Source organism: Narcine bancroftii, chromosome 3 (assembly GCF_036971445.1).
Source record: "Narcine bancroftii isolate sNarBan1 chromosome 3, sNarBan1.hap1, whole genome shotgun sequence".
Taxonomy (NCBI): Eukaryota; Metazoa; Chordata; class Chondrichthyes; order Torpediniformes; family Narcinidae; genus Narcine; species Narcine bancroftii.
Genome location: NC_091471.1, coordinates 231,962,530 through 231,979,055, shown reverse-complemented (window position 1 = coordinate 231,979,055; position 16,526 = coordinate 231,962,530). Strand labels below are relative to the sequence as shown.

Sequence of the window (16,526 nt, the reverse complement as noted above, 5' to 3'; positions counted from 1 at the left end):
TTTGTTAAGATAGCTCTAGCCGTAGCAAAAAAATGTATTATGTCAACCTGGAAATTGGAAGATAATTTGAAAATACAACAATGGTATATAGAAATGAATAAATGTATTCCATTAGAAAAAAATAACATATAGTTTAAGAAATAATATTGAAATATTTGAACAAATATGGGAGCCTTACATGAAACACAATAGAGAGAACCTACCGGGGACGATCACTACCTAAGTTAACGGAAGGAGAAGGAAATGAAAAGAATGGACTCAGTGGAATTTCTTGTGTAATTTTATTGAATGACAACATTGTTTGACTGGTTTAATGTATCCTAGATTTTGTACTTTAAATGGACGGGATGGGGGAGGTAGGGAGGGTGGGATGTGAGGGGGAGGGAGAAAATGGCACTGTATATGTGTGAAAAGGAAAAAGTGTGTATCATGGTTAATGTGATTTATGGTGTGAAAAAAAAAGAGCTAAAGAAAATAATAAGGAAATTCTTATGGAAAGGGGGGGAAACCGAGGATAGCACTAGATAAATTAACAGAATGGTACAAACAAGGAGGCTTACAACTACGAAACTTTAAGAATTATTATAGAGCCGCACAATTAAGATACCTATCATATTTTTATCAAACAAGGGAAAAACCAGATTGGACCAGATTAGAACTAGATAAAATAGGGGAGAAGATACCTGAACATATACTATATAAATGGGATGAAAAATTGGTGCAACGTAGGAATTCACCGGTATTGCATCATCTGCTCAACATTTGGAAGAAGATTCACGTAGAAAGGAATAAAACAAATTACCAACTTCCAAAACTAATATTGACGCAAAATCAACTAATCCCTTTCACAATAGATAACCTTTCCTTCAGAGAATGGGAGAGAAAAGGGATCAAAAGAATAGAAATATTTTTCGGGAAATAAATTATTATCCTTTGAACAAATGAAGGATAAATATAATATAACTCACGATACAATGTTTGCATACCACCAACTGAAAACCTACTTGAAGGACAAATTGGGAAATGGTCTGAGGTTACCAGAAGGAAGCAATTTTGAATATGTGATTACAGACACAATGATAATCAAAAAATTTATAACAAACATGTACATCAAACTGCAAGAAAAGGAGAACGAGGAAACAAACGGTAAACCTAAACAAAAATGGGAACAAGATCTAAACATAAAGATAAAGAAGGAAACATGGGAAAAGCTATGCTCCGGAACTATGAGAAATACAATAAACACGAGGTTACGTATGATACAATATAACTGGATACACAGGCTATATATCACACCTCAAAAGTTAAATAAATGGGACCCAACAGTATCTGATAGATGTTTTCGCTGTAAAAAGGAAACGGGATCAACAATTCATGCAATTTGGGCATGTGAGAAAGTGAAAAAATTTTGGGAAGATCTAAACCAGATATTAAATAAAATCACAAAAAGAAATATACCAAAAAACCCAGAGATCTTCCTCCTAAGTAATATAAGAAATAAAGAATTTGGACTCGATTTGGATGGAGCACAAAAAAGATTTGTTATGATAGCCCTAGCTGTAGCAAAAAAATGTATTATGTCAACCTGGAAATTAGAAGACAACTTGAGAATACAACAATGGTATATAGAAATGAATAAATGTATTCCATTAGAAAAAATAACATATAATTTAAGAAATAACATCACAATATTCAAACAAATATGGGAGCCATACATGAAACACAATAGAGAAAACCTTCCATGGACTTCCATCACCTAAAATGACAGAAGGAGTAGATAACGAAAAGAACTGACTCAGTAAAATTTCTTGTTTATTTTTATTAAGTGACAACATTGTTTAACGGGTTTAATGTATCTTATAGATTGAACTTCAAATAAATGGGAAAGAGGGTGAGGGAGGGAGGGAAGGGAGGTGGAAAAAGGGGGAGAAAATGACACTGTATCTATTCAAGAGAAAAAATGTCTATGTATCTTGGTCAATATGGTTTATAGTGTGAAAAATAAAACATTTTAAAAAAATGTAATTTAATTGGGCTTTGTGAAGTTCGAGAACATTAAAACCGACAGTTAAAGTCAATGATACTGTAAAAAAAAAGAACAACAATCTCCAAAGTGGACTTGTACCTTGTACGCAGTGTACCTTGACGACATCCCCTAAGATGGCCATCATCACTCCATTTGGGCTGTTCGAGTTCCTGAGAATGCCATTTGGGCTCAAGAACGCAGCACAGACCTTCCAATGACTGATGGACGCGGTGGGCCGAGACCTGGACGGCACCTTCGTCTACTTAGACGATATCCTGGTGGCGATCAGAACCCAGCAGGAACATCGACATCACCTCCGAAGTCCCTACAGTCGCCTACAGTTCGGTCTTACTACCAACCTGGCTAAATGCCAGTTCAGGCTGAGCACGATTGACTTCCTGGGCCACAGGATTATAAAATGCGGGGTCACACCACTAACCAGAAAGGTGGAGGCTATCTTCAACTTCCCAAGGCCCAGTACGACCAAAGTACTGCAGGAGTTCATGGGGATGGTCAACTTTTATCGCAGATGCATCTCCACACCGGCTCGAACCATGTGCCCAGTCTTCACCCTGATGACCGGCAAGGTGAAGGACTTAACCTGGGACGACAACTCCGCATGAATATTCATGGAAATGAAGGAAGCCCTGGCTCACGCTGCACTCCTGACCCACCCCAGACCAGATGCACCCATAGCCCTCACAGTCGATGCCTCAGGAACAGCAATTGGTGGAGTTCTGGAGCAGCAGATAGAAGAAAGTTGGCGCCCGGAACTAAAGTACAGTGCTTTCAACTGAGAGCTACTGGGTGCTGTACTTAGCCATCCACCACTTCCAGAACTTCCCAGAGGGAAGGGCTTTCACAGACCACAAGCCACTGAAGTTCGCCCTAGCCAAGATCTCCAACCCCTGGTCTGCTCACTAGCAGAGACACTTGTCTTACATCTCGGAGTACACCATCTCAGGAAAAGACAACATGGATGTGGATGTCTTGTCAAGACACAGCATCCACTCTCTGGCCCACGGACTGGACCGTGGCACTGACAGAGGCACAGCAGCAGGATGATGAGATACCTCAGTACAGGACTGTGGCTTCAGGACATCCAAGCCAGTACAGGTAACACTACCTTCCTGTGTGACGTGGCCACCGGGCAGGTTCGACCTATTGTCCCAACATAATGGAGGTGACTCCATCCATCAGGACTACGGTCCAGCTGGTGGCCAAGCAAGTACATTGTGGCATGGATTGCAAAAACAAGTCCGGGGGTGGGCCAAGGTGTGTACGCAGTGCCAAACAGCCAAAGTGCAGCGACATACTAAGGTCCCCCCAAATTTTTCGAGACAACAGAACGCAGGTTTGACCATATTCATGTGGACATAGTGGGACCCTTGCCAGTCTCACAGGGTTTCCGCTACCTGTTCACAGTGGTTGACCACTTCACTCAGTGGCAAAAAGCAATCCCCCTGGCCGACACATCCACCATGTCCTGTGCCAAAGCACTCGTCTCGTCCTGGGTAGCAAGGTTCGGGCGACCATGCCACATACCTCCAACAGAGGTGCACAATTCACCTCTAGCCTGTGGACCGACATTGCCAACCAGTGGGGCGCTCAGCTACACCACACGACAGCATATCACCTGCAGTCCAACGGGCTAGTTGAGTAACTCCACAGGCACTTCAAGGCCGCCCTTATGACCAGACTCAAAGGCCTCAACTGGGTGGACAAACTGCCATGGGCACTGCTGGGGATTCATACAGCCCAAAACGAAGACCTCCTTACATCCTCCACCGAGCTCATCTACAGAGCTCCACTCATGGTCCCCACCGGCCAGAAGTCAACAGGATGATGCAACAACTTTCCTGGACAGGATGCGGGAAAAGGTTGGTAACCTGGCTCCGATCCCACCCTCCAGACATGGACAAGCCAAGCCCAACATCCCTAAAGAACTCCAAGAATGTGAGTGCGTCTTCGTGCACAAAGGGCCACACCATCCACCCATACCAAGTCATCAGTCACATTAATTCAGTCAAAATGAATATCTTAACAACATTTTTAGATTTATTTTGGTCATTACCAAATCTTTTTTCTGACATTTATTATGTCATAGGCAAGGCAAAAGGGAAGAAAGCTCGATTAAATAAAATTTACCTTCAGAAGATGAGAAATGATGGAAGTTTGTCATTACCCAATTATTCGGCAATAAATTTGAGACATAATGTCCAAATCAGATACTCATAAATCAAGATTAAGATGGCCAACTGATTTAGGTAGAACAATAGATCAAAACGGTTGGAAAACGTTATATAAAGACAATATGACTAAAATTATTAATGTAAGATACAGATTAGTCCAATATAATTTTATGCATAAATTTATATTTAATGTCTCAAAAATGACAAAGATTTAATTTAATATCTTCAGATTTTTGTTTTAGATGTGGTAAAGAGATAGGTTCATTTTTTCATTCGACCGACTAAGTTAAGCCACTTTGGCTACAAATTAAAGTATTTTCGGAGAAAATATTGAAGTTAAAACATCTGTTGGACCCAATGTTATTTTTGCTGGGAAATATTAAGATGTTTAGTTTAAGGTTAAGGTGAACTATGTATCAAATGGAATTTTTGTGATTGGCTTTAGGTATCTCAAGGAATGTGTAGCTATTACTTGGAGGTCAGGTAAGGATTTGGGGACAGCATATTGAAATGGGATCTTGTATTCCTCTTGAAAAAAATAACATAGTTTACGTGATAAATATCACTTTCTTTTAAAAAAAAAATTCCTCAGGTATACTATCTCTAATCTTATTTAATTCAATTTCCACCCACAACAGTCTAATTTTCCCAAATAAGGAAGCAAGAAATCTCATTGTGCTGCTTATAATAATTCTTAAAGTCAGGAAGTTGGAGTCCACCTCATTCATATTTCCATGTTAATTTTTCTAATGATATTCTTGCCATCTTACCTTTCCAGAGAAATTTCCTAACTTGGTTATTTAACTCTGGGAGAAATTTTTGAGATACGAAAATTGGTAAAGTCTGAAACAAATATGGAATTCTCAGAAAAATATTCATTTTAATCCAATTAAAGTTAGAGGTAAGTTTATCCATTTTTTCAAATCTTCATTTATTTTCTTAACAGAATATAATATAATTTATATAAATGTTTCAAATGATTATCTGTATGTATTCCTAAATATTTAATCCTAGTATCAGTCCACTTAAATTGAATATCTTTTTGACCTTGTGAATAATCACCTTGTACTAATTCCATTACCCCACTTTTATCCCCACATTTATTTTATAACCAGAAACTCTTCCACAATCTATCAATTGTTTATTAAGTCTAGTTAATGATAATTGTGGTTAAGTTAAATATATCAACACATCATCTGTTAAACTTATACTCAGTTTGATAAAACCTTTTAACTGTTGGTCCATACGGATCATTTGTGCAAGAGGTTCTGTACCAAAGCCAACAAAGCTGGAGATATAGGACATCCTTGTCTACTTGATCTAGTCCAGGAGTCAGCAAAGTGGTCTATATTGACCCTGGGGGTCGATGGGACTATCCAAGGGGTCGATAAATGACTCGACTATAGAGAAATGTATCATTGATAATATTTATTTATTTATTTTAAATGCTTGTAGTGGGGGGGGTGGGGAGGGGGCATCAATGAGAGATCAAGGATTCCATGAAAAGGTTGATGGTTTAAAAAGTTTGCTGACCCCTGCTCTAGTCAAATTAAATGATTGTGGTATCTTCCCATTAGTTATTACTTTAGCTTTAGGACTTTTATAAAGTGCTTCAATCCAATTTACAAAATTAAGTCCAAAACCAAATTTACCTCAAACTTTAAATAAAAAATCCCATTCTAATCTATCAAAAGCTTTTTCTGCGTCCAATGCAGCTGTAAATTCTATCCTTTATTGTTGTGCTAATTATACTTAATAACCTCACTATATTTTCAGAAGTTTCTCTGTTTTTAACAAAGCCCATTTGATTCAAATTTATTAATTGAGGAAGAGAAATATTTATTCTATTTGCTGGTATCTTTGCCACAATTTTATAATCAACATTTAACAATGAAATAGGTCTATATGAAGCTGGTTTTAATGGATCTCTATTTTTTTTTAGGAATAACCATAATTATTGTTGTAGAAAAGGTTTCTGGAAGAATGTGTAACCTAAGAGCTTGTTCTACTACCTGCATAAATAAAGGGATTATTAAATCTTTAAATTCTTTATAGAATTCCATTGGGAATTCATCCTCTCCAGGAGACTTATTATTCTGTTAACAATTAAGTGTTTTATTAATTTCTTGTTCACTAACAGTCCATCCAAATTATCTTTATTCAAAAAAATTTTAAGAAACATGTTATTGTGGTTCCTATTTGATAAAATAGATGACCACCCTAACTGGGTTGCAATGGAGTTGAAATCTTTTAAAAACGCTTCTGGGTGCAGTCAGGTTTAGGGTCATCCTTTCTTATTTTGTCTCCAAAATTTCCAAAGAATTAAATAATGAGACAGAGGCTTGGAATTTGAATTCAATTCAGGACATATTTTTCCGGGGGTGGGGTGAGCAATTCATGGGGATTTCTGACCACTCTGTCCTATCTTCGTGTCCCACCGTTCATTTTCGATGCAGGCTTTAAAGGATGGAATTGGTTCGGGATTGAAAGCTTTTGATGCAACAAAATTTTGCCTCTTTTCAACACGTGATGGCAGGACAGGCATTTTATCTGATCTAAACTTCCAGAATTTTCACGTCTTCCTGATCTGAATTTTATAGACAATTATAATATCCACTTTGCATTATGAAAAATATTGACTATAAAGAGAGTTTCCTTCATTAATATCAAAATTGAATGGGAGAATGATGTTAATTTACTCTTCTTGGAAGATGATTGGTTCACACTCCTGGGCCTTATCAATAATTCTTCTCCGAGTGTGCAAGACATGTTTCCAAAACTGTCTCGCATTTATTCAGGCATCAGTCCTTTCTATGATAAATATAAAATTTTTGAAGCCTCTTTGGTCATGTCCCATATTAGACAGGATTTTGAACTGGTATTTTTGAATCCTTGTTGGATACCTTCAGGTCAACCTTAATTGCCTTCTCCAAGGGTGAGAATGCAAATCAAAGCATTTTCTGGCCGGTGGAGAAGTCCTGTTGAAATGGGGAGATGATTTTCCACCCACCCACCCACCCACACGCAATGGTTACAAAATTCCCATGTCCTTTTAGAGTTGAGAGAAAAAAAAAATCAGGCTTAACGTCAGGAAAATTAAAGTCACGATTGCTAAGACATGGCTTGTGTTACCACAATTTGAATAGATAAGGGTCATGGTGGTGATAGATGGGTATAATTTTCCGGATGTCCGGAGGTTGCTGCTCGATTCCAAGGGCTGCTAACAATATTATTTCTGTCTTGTTCAGTAGGAAGAATTAGAGCAACTGTTGGGGGAGGGGTCATTTAGTTCATCTTTTTGTCTTGTATTCTTTTTCTTTTTTGGGGCAATACTTTTGCTTGTGATTTCATGCATGGGCAGTGATGTACAATATTACACGGTTAATATAGAATGTATTCAGATCCTTAGGAACCTTACAGGCTAATACTCTCAATTAAACTCAAAGAGGCCACTCACTACGTGCGGAGTGGCCATCCAGACCCTCTTGAAGATCCTCATCCGGATCCCCTTCCTGGATCGGTTCCATGTAATCTGGAGTGACAATGGAGTGACTGATGTGTTCACACTTGCCCCCAACCGAGGTGGGGGGGAGGGGGAGGAAGAGAGATGGGGGGGAGAGAAAGAAGGAAAGACAGGGGAAGAAAGGGGAGGAAAGAGAGAGAGAGTGGAGAGAGATGGGGGGATTGGGGAGTGAGGGGGAGAGAGGAAGAAAGAGGGGGAGATTGGGGAGGAGATAGGAGGGGGGGAGAGAGTGGGGGTGAAAGAGGAAAAAGTGAGGGAAAGAGAGAGTGGGGAAGGATAGATAGGAGGAGTGAGGGGAGAGGGAAGTAGAAAGGAGGGGAGAGAGAGGGGAGAGAGAAAGAGAGGGGGTGAGTGAAGGGGTAGATAAGGGGGTTATAGAAAGGGGAGGAGTTGAGAGGGGAGAGAAAAGTGGGAAAAGGGGAAAGATAGCAGAAGGAGAGAGAGAAAAATGGGGTAAGCGTGGGGGAGATATAGGGAGAGGGGAAGAGATGAGGTGTGAGGAGTGGAGAGAGGTGTGAGAGAAAGGGGGAGACAAGGAGGGGTCAGGTTTCAAACTCACCTTCAGAAAGGAAACTGTCAACATCTGGGTTGAGGTAATCTGTGGAGAGAGAAGGGAAGGAAGAGGGAGGAGTGAATACCCTTCAGATCTCTCCTTCACCACACTCCCTCCAACCCTCCCTCATTCACCAGTGTCTGCCTGTAGCGTCAGAGTCCCCGACTGTATTGGTGTTTACAGAGGGTCCCAGGGAGGGTGCTGGGCTTTAATGGGGTCTCAGGGAGAGTATCTGGGTTTACAGGGGGTCCCGGAGAGGGAGTTAGGGTTTACAGGGGGTCCCAGGGAGTGTGTCTCTATTTACTGGGGGTCTCAGGGAGTGTGTCAGGGATTACAGGGGATCCTGGGGTGTGCGTCAGTATTTACTGGGGGTCCCAGGGAGTGTGTCAAGGTTTACAGGGGGTCCCAGGGAGCATGTCAGGGTTTACAGGGGGTCCCAGTGAGTGTATCAGGATTTCCAGGGGGTCCTGGGGTGTGTGTGGGTATTTACAGGGGTCCCAGGAACAGTGTCAGGGTTTACAGGGCATCCCAGGGAGTGTGTCAGGGTATACAGGGGGTCCCAGGAAGTGAGCCTCTATTTACAGGGGGTTCCAGGAAGTATGTTGGGGTTTACAGGGGATCCTGAGGAGTGCATCAGCATTTACTGGGGGTCCTGTGGAGTGTGTCTGTATTTACAAGGGGTCCCAGGGAGTGTGTCAGAGTTTACAGGGGATCCTGGGGAGGGAGTTTGGGTTTACAGGGGTTCCCGGGGAGTTTGTCAGGGTTTACAGGGGGTCCCATGGAGTGTATCAGGGTTCACAGGGGTCCGGGGGAGTGCATCAGGGTTTACAGGGGGTCCCATGGAGTGTCAGGATTTACAGGGAGTCCCAGGGAGGGTGTCAGTGTTTACAGGGGGTCCCAGGGAGGGTGTCAGGGTTTACAGGGGGTCCCAGGGAGGGTGTCAGGGTTTACAGGGGGTCCCAGAGAGGGTGTCAGGGTTTATAGGGGGTCCCGGGGAGGGTGTCAGGGTTTACAGGGGGTCCAAGGGTGTGTGTCAGGGTTTACAAGGGGTTCCAATGAGTGTGTCAGGATTTCTGGGGGTGTGTGTCGGTATTTACAGGGGTCCCAGGGAGGGTGTCAGGGTTTACAGGATGTCCCAGAGAGTGTGTCGGTGTTTACAGGGGGTCCCAGGGAGTGAGTCGGGGTTTACGGGGGTCCTGGGAAGTGTGCCTCTATTTACAGGGGGTTCCAGGAAATGTGTCGGGGTTTACAGGGGGTCCCAGGTAGTTTGTCTGTATTTACAGGGGGTCCCGGGGAGTGTGTCAGGTTTTACAGGGGATCCTGAGGAGTGCGTCAGTGTTTACTGGGGGTCCCATGAAGTGTGTCAGGGTTTACAGGGGGTCCCAGGGACTGAGTCGGTGTTTACAGGGGGTCCCAGGGACTGTGTCGGTGTTTACAGGGGGTCCCAGGGACTGTGTCAGGTTTTACAGGGGGACCCGGGGAGTGTGTCGGTGTTTACAAGGGGTCCCGGGGAGGAAGTTGGGATTTACAGGGGTTCCCAGAGAGGGTGTCGGGGTTTACTAGGGGTCCCAGGGAGAGTGTCGGGGTTTACAGAGGTCCTGGGGAGTGCAACAGGGTTTACAGGAGGTCCCATGAAGTGTGCCAGGGTTTACAGGGGGTCCTGGGGAGGGTGTCAGTGTTTACAGGGGGTCCCGGAGAGGGAGTTAGGGTTTACAGGGGGTCCCAGGGAGTGTGTCTCTATTTACTGGGGGTCTCAGGGAGTGTGTCAGGGATTACAGGGGATCCTGGGGTGTGCGTCAGTATTTACAGGGGGTCCCAGGGAGTGTGTCAAGGTTTACAGGGGGTCCCGGGGAGCATGTCAGGGTTTACAGGGGGTCCCAGTGAGTGTGTCAGGATTTCCAGGGGGTCCTGGGGTGTGTGTGGGTATTTACAGGGGTCCCAGGGACGGTGTCAGGGTTTACAAGGCATCCCAGGGAGTGTGTCTGGATTTCCAGGGGGTCCCAGGGATTGTGTCGGTGTTTCTAGCTGGTCCCATGTAGTGTGTCGGTGTTTACAGGGGGTCCCAAGGAGTGTGTCGGTGTTTATAGAGACAACCAGGGAATGTGTTGGTGTTTACAGGGGGTGCTGGATTGGGCAAGAGGGAGCTTTACTCAATGTCCTACCCTGGGAGTGTGTGATTGTAGAGGGCGAGTGGGTGTTTCACTCTGTATCCCACACTGGGAATGTGTGACGTGACAGGGCAGAGGGAGCTTCACTCTGTCTCCCACCCCGGGGATGTGTTGGGGTTTTCAGGGAGACTTTTATCATGCAACTTACCCTCGGAATCAGCATCATCCTCTGCATGTAGATTCTCGTAAGACAGGGTACCTGAGTGGGGTGAGATAGTTAAACTCTGCACCTACACAGACCAATGTTGTAGAACAGAGAGACCTTGGGGTACGGGGACTGACACGGTGAATGGTGGGGAGTGTTGTAAAACAGAGAGACCTCAGGATATGGGAACCGACACGGTGAACGGTGGTGAGTGTTGTAGAACAGAGAGACCTTGGGGTACGGAGACTGACACGGTAAATAGTGGGGAGTGTTGTCAAACAGAGAGACCTCGGGATACTAGGATCAACACGGTAAACTGTGTGGAGTGTTGTAGAACAGATAGACCTCAGGGTACGGGAACCAACACAGTGAACAGTGGGGAGTGAGAGACTGTGAGAGGTGGTAGTGGAGAGTTGGTGGCAGTTACAATATTGAGAAGGGGGATATCTGACAAGAAACAGGAGCGGGAGTCAGCCATCTGGCCCATCAAGACTGCTCCCCCATTCAATCTGATTATGGCTGATCCAACGATGGGCTCCGCTCCGCCTGCCTGCCTCTTCCCTGTATCCCTTCATTCCTCGACTCTGTAAACATCCATCCAACCTCGCCTTAAATCTATTTACTGAGGTGGCCTCCACTGGTTCAATGGGCAGTGAATTCCACAGGTATACCCCCTCTGGAAAAAGCAGTTCCTCCTCTTCTCCATCCTCCCCTGAACCTGACCCTCTGTTCTCCCCCTCTCCCCATTCTGGTCTCCCCACCAATGGGAACAATCTACTGACCTCTACCCTATCTAAGCTTTCACAATCCGCTCTCATTCTTCTCAATTCCACCGAGTACAGTTCCAGGCGACTCAATCTCTCCTCATTGGCCAAACCCCTCATCCCTGGAATCAACCTGGTGAACTCCCTCTGTACGTCCTTCCCCAAGTGCGGAGACCGGAACTGCCCGCAGTAACCCAGATGCGGCCTCACTGGGGCCTTGTACAGTTGCAGCAGGACCTCCCAGCTCCTCAATCCCATCCCTCCAGCAATGAGGGGTCAACGTTGCATTTGCCTCCTTGACAGCCCACGGCACCCACAAACCAACCTTCTGCAATTCATGCATGAGTACTCCCAAGTCCTTTTGCCCAGCACCACGCTGCAATTATTTGTCATTGAAATAACCCTCTGATTGTCTGTTTTCCCTTCCGAAGTAGATCACCTCACATTGACCAACATTGTACTCTATCTGACAGACCCTTGCCTGCTCACATAACCTCTCAATATCCCTCTGCAGAGTCTCGGTCTCCTCTGCACGGTGCTTTTCCACTCAGTTCAGTGTCATCAGCCAACTTACATAGATTACACTTTGTCCCCTCTTCCAGATCTTTTATGCACTGTACATTGTGAACAGTTCTGGGTCTAATTTTCGAGGGGCGGACACACGGATGGGGGCACGGTTTCGTGAATGAGGCTGAAGGAGGTTGAAACCTATCTCACTGCTTGGTCTGATTTCTTCTACAATGGGATCATCCTCTTCGAAGTCGTTTGCAGATGCCACATTCTCGTACCAGGTGGAACTCGACGCGTTTCTAAGTGAGATTCCTTTTGGGACAAAGAGAGAAGGGGTGAGGGAACACTGAGGGATGCAGAGGACCAGAGGGGGGCTACAGAGACAGGGAGGGGTGTGGGGGACCAGAGGGGGTTACAGACACAGGGAAGGGTGGAGGGGACCAGAGGGAGTTAGAGAGACAGGGTTTAGGGGACTGGAGGGGGTTACAGAGACAGGGAGGGGTGTAGGGGACCGGAGGGAGTTACAGAGGGAGTTAGAGAGACAGGGAGGGGTGCAGGGGACCTGAGGGGGGTTACAGAGACAGGGAGAGGTGTAAGGGACTGGAGGGAATTACAGAGTCAGGGAGGGGTGTAGGGGACCTGAAGGTGTAACAGAAACAGGGACTGGAGGGGGTTAAAAAGAAGGTTTAGCGGACTGGAGGGGGTTAAAGAGACAGGATGTAGGGGACCGGAAGGGGTTACAGAGACAGGGAGGGGTGTAGGGAGTGGAGGGGGTTACAGAGACAGGGAGGGGTGCAGGGGACCGGAGGGGGTTACAGAGACAGGGAGGGATGTGGGAGACCGGAGGGGGTTACAGAGACAGGGAGGGGTGTAGGGGACCGGAGGGGGTTACAGAGACAGGGAGGGGTGTAGGGGACCGGAAGGGGTTACAGAGACAGGGAGGGGTGTAGGGAGTGGAGGGGGTTACAGAGACAGGGAGGGGTGCAGGGGACCGGAGGGGGTTACAGAGACAGGGAGGGATGTGGGAGACCGGAGGGGGTTACAGAGACAGGGAGGGGTGTAGGGGACCGGAGGGGGTTACAGAGACAGGGAGGGGTGTAGGGGATCGGAGGGGGTTACAGAAACAGGGAGGGGTGTAAGGGACTGGAGGGGGTTACAGAGACAGGGAGGAGTGTAGGGGACTGGAGGGGGGTTACACTGCTCCTCTCACTCTGCTGGTTTCCCCTAATTGGATCCGACAGAATTTCACTGTTTCTTTTCCTTCTTATAAAGCTTCTGGAGATGGAGAAAGACCAGAGGGGTTGAGGGGAAGAGATGGGGTGGGATTGGGTGGGAGTTTGTAGTTGTACTTAGGTCATGTGATCACTCCATGGAATCAGCCTCTGCCTCCCTCTCCCTGTTTTCCTCTGCCTCTCCCCACACCTCTCCTCTCTTTCTCTTACCCCTCTTTCCCCACTTCCCCTCTCTTCCCACACCCTCTCCCTCTCTCTTCCCCTCTCTTACCCCTTTCCCCAGTCACGCCCCCCTCTCCACTTCCTCTCCCCCCACTCTCACACACTTTCCTCCTCCTTACCGCCCCCTCCCCATTTCTCTTCCCCTTCCCCCCCACTCTCTCTTCACTCCCCTTTCTTCCCCCTCCCTACCACCCCTCTTCCCCCTCCCCATCTTCCTCTCCCCTTCCCCTCTATCACCCTCCTTACCTCCCCCTTCCCCAACTCCTCTCTCCCATCCCTCTCTCTCCCCCTCTCTCAACCCCTCTCCCCCACTTCCTCATCTCTCCCCACGTTCATCATCATCCCTTCCCCCCTCCCTCCCTCCTCCGTGTCTTCGTCCCCACCTGAGGAGTTGGGCGATCCGGGTCTGATGGGCCACCTGCTCTCTCCCTGTTGGGGAATATAAATAGTGTTACCCTCTTTCTCCACTCCCGATCCGTCCCCTAGGCCCTTCCCCCAATTCCTTTTCCAACCCTTCCCTCACACCTTTCCCTACACTCATCCCTCCTACCACCCATCCCTCCCTGCCCCTCTCCCCTCCACACATCCCTCGAGCCCACGCCAACTGAGTGGCACTCGCGACTTTTTAAACCTCAGTCAGATCTCCCCTCGGATTCAACGCTCCACAGTCTGTCCCAACCACCCTCTCCCTTCCCCTGTGAACCAGACCATTTCCCAGGAAACCATTCCTGCCCCTGTCCCTTCTCCCGCCCTTCATGCCATCCACATATTTCCTGTGATCTTGAGCTGAGGGGTGGCAACAAGAATTGTACTCCCCTCATCCCTGATTTTATATCCCCAAGACCTGACCTTCTAACTGAATCCATCCACGGACCTATCCAGGTGTCCCACAGATTTTATCCGCCCTTCTCCCTCTGAACCCGTGCTATACTTTGGTCCCGGAACACCCAGCTCCACAACACTACCACAGACCCCTCCCCTCTTCAATACTTCCCTGGATTCCACCCTTCTACAACATGCTATTGGATCCATCCCCTCGACAACACTCCCCCGGAAACCTCCGCTCTACAACACTCGCTCAGATGCCTCCGCTCTCCATCACTCAACCGGACCCATCCCCTCTTCAACACACCCCTGGATCTCTCCCCTCAGCAACACTTCCCCGGATGGTTCCCCTCTAAAATACTCCCATGGATCCCTCCTCTCTACAACACTCCTCCGGAACCCTCCCCACTACAACACTCCCCCAGATCCCTCCCCACTACAACACTTCCCCGGATCCCTCCACTCCACAACACTCCCCCAGCTCCCTCCCTTCGCTTCACAACACTCCCAGGATCCCTCCCTCCGCTGTAAAACACTCCACCGAATCCCTCTGATCTACAACACCCCCACAGATCCCTCCGCTAAATGACATTCGCCCCGATTCTTCCACTCTACCACACTCCCCCGGGGATCCCTCCCCTCAACAATACTCCCCCCGGATCCCACCCTTCTACAACACTCCGCCAAATCCCTCCCCTTTTCATCACACCCCCATATCCCTCCCCTCTACAACACTCCCCCAGATCCCTCCTCTCTACAACACTCCATCGGATACCTCCTCTCTACAACACTCTCCCAGATCCCTCCGCTCTACAACATTCTCCCGGATCCCTCCACTCTACAACACAACACTCCCCCAAATGCCTCCATTCTACAACACTCCCCCTGATCCATCCGCTCCACAACATTTCCCCTGATCCCTCTGCTCCACAACACTCCCCCAGATCCCTCCCCTATACAACACTGCCCTGGATCCTTCCACTCTACAACATTCCCCTGGATCCCTCTGCAATACGACACTCCCCCAGATCCCTTCGCTGTACAAAACTTCCCAGGATCCCTTGCTCCACAACACACCCCAATATCCCTCCCCTCTACAACACTCCCCCGGATCCCTCCTCTCTACAATACTCCCCTGGTTCCTCCCCTCTACAACATTCCCCTGGATACCTCCCCTCTACAACATTCTCCCAGATCCCTCCGCTCTACAGCAATCACCCAGATCCCTCCGTCCACAACACTCCCCTGGATGCCTCCCATCTACAACACTCCCCCGGAGCCTTTGCTCAACAACAGTCCCCTGGATACCTCCCCTCTGCAACACTTCCCCAGATCCCTCCGCTCTACAACACTCCCCCAAACTCCGCCACACTACCACACTCCACTGGATCTCTCCCTTCTACAACAGTCCCCCGAAACCCTCCATTCTACATTACACCCCCGGATCCCTCCCCTCTACAACACTCCCCTAGATCACTCTGCTCCACAAGACTCCCCCAGATCCCTCCCTCCACTCCACAACACGCCCCTGGATCTCTCCCCTCTACAATACTCCCCAGGAGCACTACGCTCAACAGCAGTCCGCTGGATCCCTCCCCTCTGCACACTTCCCCAGACCCCTCCGCTAAACAACACTACATCAGACCCCGCCACACTACCACACACCCCAGATCCCTCCCCTCTACAACTCCCCGCCGGATCCCTCCCCTCTACAATTCTCCCCTGGATCCTTCCGCTTAACAACACACCCCCAGATCCATCCGCTCCATACCACTCCCCCGGCTCCCTCCTTCTGCTCAACAACACTCCCCCAGATCCCTCCACTCTACAACACTCTCCCAGATCTGTTCACCCCACAATACTACCCCGTATCCCTCCCTTCGCTCCAAAACACTCCTCCGGAACCCTCCCCTCTATGATTCTCACACGGATTCCAAACAGCACTTGCTCAGATCCCTCCGTCCACAACACTCCCCTGGATCCCTCAGCTCTACAACATTCCCCCAGATCCCTGCGTCCACAACACTCCCCTGGATACCTCAGTTGTACAACACTCCACCAGATCCAGCCATCCACAAAACTCTCCCAGATCCCTCCGCTCTACAACAAACCCCCCAATCCCCCCCATCTACAACACTCCCCCAGATTCCTACTCTCTACAATTCTCCCCCAGATCCCTCCCCTCAAAACATTTGCCCGGATCCTTCCGTCCACAACACTCACCCTGATCCCTCCCCTCTTCAACACTCCCCCAGACACCTCCGGCTACAACATTCCCCCAGACCCCGTGCACTACAACACTCCTCCAGATCACTCCCCTCTACAACACTCCCCAAGATCACTCCGTCCACAACACTTCCCCGGAT

The 16,526-nt window shown here is 47.6% G+C and overlaps 1 protein-coding gene across 13 annotated transcripts in view; it reads right to left on the bottom strand.

Moving 5' to 3' along the window:
- Positions 1 to 16,526, bottom strand: part of LOC138758260 (uncharacterized) — a 59,070-nt gene that overhangs the window by 29,988 nt on the left and 12,556 nt on the right. For 9 of the 13 annotated variants that reach the window (XR_011354230.1, XR_011354229.1, XM_069926931.1 and 6 more), the window contains 6 exons: positions 13,719 to 13,764; positions 13,092 to 13,156; positions 12,080 to 12,193; positions 10,611 to 10,661; positions 8,301 to 8,339; positions 7,676 to 7,750 (listed from right to left, as the gene is read on the bottom strand). Coding sequence is in view for 11 of the 13 variants with exons in the window: in XM_069926931.1 (XP_069783032.1) it covers positions 7,676 to 7,750; positions 8,301 to 8,339; positions 10,611 to 10,661; positions 12,080 to 12,193; positions 13,092 to 13,156; positions 13,719 to 13,764 (390 nt within the window). In the remaining 2 variants the exon portion in view is untranslated. The remainder of the gene's footprint in view (positions 1 to 7,675; positions 7,751 to 8,300; positions 8,340 to 10,610; positions 10,662 to 12,079; positions 12,194 to 13,091; positions 13,157 to 13,718; positions 13,765 to 16,526) is intronic. The other 4 variants (XM_069926939.1, XM_069926941.1, XM_069926935.1 and 1 more) reach the window with 3 other exon arrangements.